Source organism: Stenella coeruleoalba (assembly GCF_951394435.1).
Source record: "Stenella coeruleoalba genome assembly, chromosome: 6".
Classification (NCBI taxonomy): Eukaryota; Metazoa; Chordata; class Mammalia; order Artiodactyla; family Delphinidae; genus Stenella; species Stenella coeruleoalba.
Window position 1 is genome coordinate 98,417,862 of NC_137151.1, and position 4,800 is coordinate 98,422,661.

The following is a 4,800-nucleotide window of genomic DNA, read 5'->3' on the forward strand; positions in this document are numbered from 1 at the left end:
CAGAGGGCGGGGTGGAGGACGTAGCAGCCGGGAGGAAGCGGGGGCGGGAAGTTCCGCCGGAAGTAACCTGGGGCCGAGGCCGAGCGTCTTCCGTCATTTCCGGCGCTTCAACGGGCGGTTCCGGTAGTCTTTGCAAACCTTGGAGGTTGTGATTTAAGCAATGCCGATTTTATTAGTTGATTTGCAAACACAAAGAAAGCTCGGCGGATAATTTGTGGGCCGTTAATTAAGAGCCCTTGATTTTTACGTTGAGAAATCTTAACGTAATTTACTTTTAACCTGCGGCTGGGGGCATCGGAGAGAAACGCCTCCGTCTCTATATAAGGCATTTCCGGCCTCGTTGCGGGCCTTTTTTCCTGTTAGCGCTCGGCAGTGACTGTCTGCGCTCCTCTTTAACTCCGCTGCCTCCCAGTTCCCTGTCAGCCGTCGCCATGGGTTTTGGAGACCTGAAAAGCCCCGCCGGCCTCCAGGTGCTCAACGACTACTTGGCGGACAAGAGCTACATCGAAGGGTGAGCTGACGGGCCGGGGTCTGGGCAGGGCCGGGAGCAGTGGTGCCACGTGGCGCGGCCTCGGCTGCGGCTGGAGGAAAGGAAGCCCGACCCCAGGGCTCTCCCGCGGGAGGGGACTGCGAGGGGAGAAGGGTTAAAAATGTGCTTTGTTTCGGCTTACTTGACTCCACCAGGTGTTTACGCGTCTTTGCTCAGTTAACAAATGTAAACCTGTAGGTCCACGTTAGCGATTGCAATTTCTGAGGTCTAAGTGGCAGTTGTGTCTCAAGGTAGCTCGGAGAACCAAATAAATGATCCCTGATTCTAAGGAATTTATTTTTTACAGAAAACTAAAGCTGCTTAGGTAGCCCGGTAACAAGAGGGCGAATTGCCACTAATTTGACGGTTGTAGCTAGCGTTTGTCGTTCGTTGGCTGGTGTTTGTGGTTTTTCTTTTAAAGGTGTGTGCAGTTACTTTTGCATCGTTGGCAGGTATGTTCCATCACAAGCAGATGTGGCAGTATTTGAAGCAGTCTCCGGCCCGCCACCTGCCGACTTGTGTCATGCCCTACGTTGGTATAATCACATCAAATCTTACGAAAAGGAAAAGGCCAGGTAAAAGTATCTTTGTGTTTATCTGAAGAATAGAATGCTTTCTAAGCTTAAACTCAGGGTTTTCACGTGACAAGTTAGGGTTCAGGCTACTTTAGTTTTGTGGGGATATTGTAAGCTAAATTTCTCTGTGACTTTAGAAGGCCAAGAGGCTGAAATCCTCCGTTTTTTCATGTAGAACATGTAACAGGTAGAACATGACAATTTTGAAGAAAAAATCAGTCAATCTAAGAAAGAGAAAATTTTATTCAAGCCACATTGAGGATTATAACCTGTGAAAAGCCCATCAGAAACCTCTGAAAATCGTTCTGTGCATATAAGTGGTTTTTTTTTTTTAATTTATTTATTTACTTGTGGCTGTGTTGGGGTCTTTGTTGCAGTGCGCAGCCTTCTCATCGTCGTGGCTTCTCTTGTTGCGGAGCACAGGCTCTAGGCGCGTGGGCTCAGTAGTTGTGGCCTGTGTGGCTTCAGTAGTTGTGGCACATGGGCTTAGTTGCTCCGCGGCATGTGGGATCTTCCCAGACCAGGGCTCGAACCCGTGTCTCCTGCATTTACAGGCAGATTCTTAACCACTGCACCACCAGGGAAGTCTCCATCCATATAAGTTCTTGTTTTGTTTTTGTTTTGTTTTGAGTTTTTGTGTTGTGTTTTGTTTTTTTTAACATCTTTATTGGAGTATAATTGCTTTACAATGGTGTGTTAGTTTCTGCTGTATAACAAAGTGAATCAGCTATACATATACATATATCCCCATATCTCTTCCCTCTTGCGTCTCCCTCCCTCCCACCCCTCTAGGTGGACACAAAGCCCAGACCTGATTTCCCTGTGCTATGTGCTATGCGGCTGCTTCCCACTAGCTATCTGTTTTACATTTGGTAGTGTATACATGTCCATGCCACTCTCTCACTTCGCGTATAAGTTTTTGAGACAAGGTTGCGCATTAAATAACGTATTATTGACAGTTGATGCAATCCAGATCTACAGGTGCAAAGCGAGTAGTGGGTCATGGGTCATCATGGCCCAAGATTCAAGATTCAGAAGGAATGTTATCTCCTCAGGAGGGCTGGTTAATGCAGATGCACGATACACTGTATAGAGGAGGGAGGTGGTCCAAACAGGCAAAAAAATTTTTATGTTTAAATTTTTCTTGTCTTGCCACAAATTATGAATTTTAGTTCATCAACAACAGCAATTCAGCTTTTCCCCACACTGGCCTGCCAGTGTGCCTGACCCTGGCCTGGGGGACCCACCTCAGGGGTGAGGGGTGGCTCATTCTTTCAGTCCTTTGCCATTCTTCTGAAACTGCTAACAAGGATGGAAGTTTGGGCAGGTGGACTCCAGTTCACTAAGAATGGAACTGAGCGTACTTAATGAAATCTCAAACAGAAATACTCATTCTGAAAGTAAATCTTTGTGTTTATTGAATATAGTGTTTCACATGCTACTAATGTTTGTTGGGTGAGGAGCTAAACATTTACCTGGGAATGTTGAAGGGTAAATTCTTGGTACAAAAGGGGTCTATTGATAACTTGTAGTGAAAACAAGTTCTCATGTATTGTTTGAAAAGAGACATCATACCGACCTAATAGTAGCTAGCTGATTAAATTTTTTTCAAGCCTGCCAGGAGTGAAGAAAGCTTTGGGCAAGTATGGCCCTGCTAATGTGGAAGACACCACAGAAAGTGGAGCTACAGATAGTAAAGATGATGATGACATTGATCTCTTTGGATCTGATGATGAGGAGGTATGGCATAAGTTGACATTTGTGCGTATCATTGTGCTTAAGCACAGGCTCTGTAGCCAAAGTGCCTGGGTTTGAATCCTGGCTTCACTTTATTACCTGCCTTTTAAAAATTCTCACTGGCTACATGATGAATAAAATTAAATCGCCATCTTTCGGCTGAGCTCATGATGGATTTGCTTTTTTCTGATAAAGCTGGTCTGCTTTAAGCTGAGGACCCACCAGCCTTAAGCTGAGGAACAACCAGCTTTGTGAAGTATATTAAATTTTTTCTTTACAGGAAAGTGAAGAAGCCAAGAGGCTAAGAGAAGAACGCCTTGCACAGTATGAGTCAAAGAAAGCCAAAAGTAGGTCATTTTATAATTTGTGTTTAACTTAATTGTTTTCATAATAATTTGAATAATCTTTTTCAAAGACTGATCCCCAAAGTAATTTCCTTTCCTCCCCATTCATTGAATATGTCAGTATTTCAAAACCTTCTGTTGAAGTGGAGCTTCAAAACTTCCACAGCTACTGGTCTGCAGCTGTTTTTATGGTAGCAGTTGTGGCATTCCTCTGTGGGAAAGAAACTGTTACACAACTAAACACCTCTTTCTCAGCAAAATAGAAAGTGGGCATATGTGTGACGAACACAAGGTGTATTTTCTATAGTTTTATGTGGCTAAGGAGATGATCCATTTAGAAACAAATTAAGATTTGTTAAGTGTCTTGAAGTAGGGCAAAAATAATTATTTGAATAATGCTGTTCCTTGTACTCTTTTTTAGAACCAGCACTTGTTGCCAAGTCTTCCATCTTATTAGATGTGAAACCTTGGGATGATGAGACAGATATGGCAAAACTAGAGGAGTGCGTCAGAAGCATTCAAGCAGACGGCTTAGTCTGGGGCTCTTGTGAGTTTAGTCTTTGCCTTTTGACACTGGCATCTGGAGTTTGCATACAGTTTAAACCTTTGTCAATCAACAGGACTTATCTAACTAAGATTTTTCTTGATGCTCTTTTCAGCTAAACTAGTTCCGGTGGGGTATGGAATTAAAAAACTTCAAATACAGTGTGTAGTTGAAGACGATAAAGTTGGAACGGATATGCTGGAGGAGCAGATCACTGCTTTTGACGAGTATGTGCAGTCTATGGACGTGGCTGCGTTCAACAAGATCTAAAATCCATCGTGGATCAGTGCTCTTAAATAAAAGCTTGAAAGACACTCTTGGCTCTTGACTCCTAAATAAGAGGATGGTATTTATTTATATTCCTTCCATTTTGAAGGAAGAAATTTAATGGATAGATAATTCATAAATAATATAAATTTGGGTCCGCATTGTCGTTCGACATTTAGCCCAAAGAAGGAGGGAACTACCTGGTGTAAATACTGTGACTATGCATAGATGTAGAGTAGACTTTATAAACAAATGAACAGAAGTGGACTCAGTACAACAACTTTACCCATTAGTGATGTCCTCAGTATGCGATGATACAACTTTTACTACAGTATTTCAAGTGTTTATATTTGCCTTGTTTTTTAAAAGAAATCGCGGAGGTAAACTTGACTGAAAATTTTGTAGTAAGAGGTTTTTTTGTTTGTTTTTTGACCACATCACGCGGCTTGCGGGACCTTAGTTCTCGGACCAGGGATTGAACCTGGGCCCAAGGCAGTGAAAGCAGCCAGTCCTAACCACTGGACCACCAGGGAACTCCCAAGAGTTTTGATTTTAGATAATTAGTCCCATATATAATGGTTCAAGACCTTGCCCTTTGCAAGGGGTTACAAAGTTCCTTAATATCTGAGCTGGCTTTCCTCGATGTGAATGTTGGGAGTACCTTAAAGAATCGAGAAATGAGTCAAAAACAGGGAAGTGCTCAGGTCAATACACAACAAATAATGTCATTTGCCAGGTCATGAAACATTTGGAGATAAAGGAATTAAATGCCAGGACTAATTTATAGTTAGTAACCAGTGACTT

At 42.8% G+C, this 4,800-nt stretch overlaps 1 protein-coding gene across 1 annotated transcript; it reads left to right on the forward strand.

The window, feature by feature from the left end:
• Nucleotides 1-106: 106 nt before the first annotated feature.
• Nucleotides 107-4,059, forward strand: EEF1B2 (eukaryotic translation elongation factor 1 beta 2). The gene is made up of 6 exons (XM_079925412.1): nucleotides 107-511; nucleotides 982-1,104; nucleotides 2,718-2,844; nucleotides 3,122-3,188; nucleotides 3,607-3,732; nucleotides 3,845-4,059. Exons 1-6 carry the CDS (start codon nucleotides 432-434, stop codon nucleotides 3,997-3,999), a joined length of 678 nt encoding a protein of 225 aa, XP_079781538.1. The 5' UTR covers nucleotides 107-431; the 3' UTR covers nucleotides 4,000-4,059.
• Nucleotides 4,060-4,800: the final 741 nt, after the last annotated feature.

Coding starts and splice junctions, on each gene's coding strand:
- EEF1B2 (XM_079925412.1), top strand. CDS start 432: ATGGGTTTTGGAGACCTGAAAAGCCCCGCCGGCCTCCAGGTGCTCAAC. Junction 512..981: donor GACAAGAGCTACATCGAAGG/GTGAGCTGACGG, acceptor CATCGTTGGCAG/GTATGTTCCATCACAAGCAG. Junction 3,189..3,606: donor TGAGTCAAAGAAAGCCAAAA/GTAGGTCATTTT, acceptor ACTCTTTTTTAG/AACCAGCACTTGTTGCCAAG.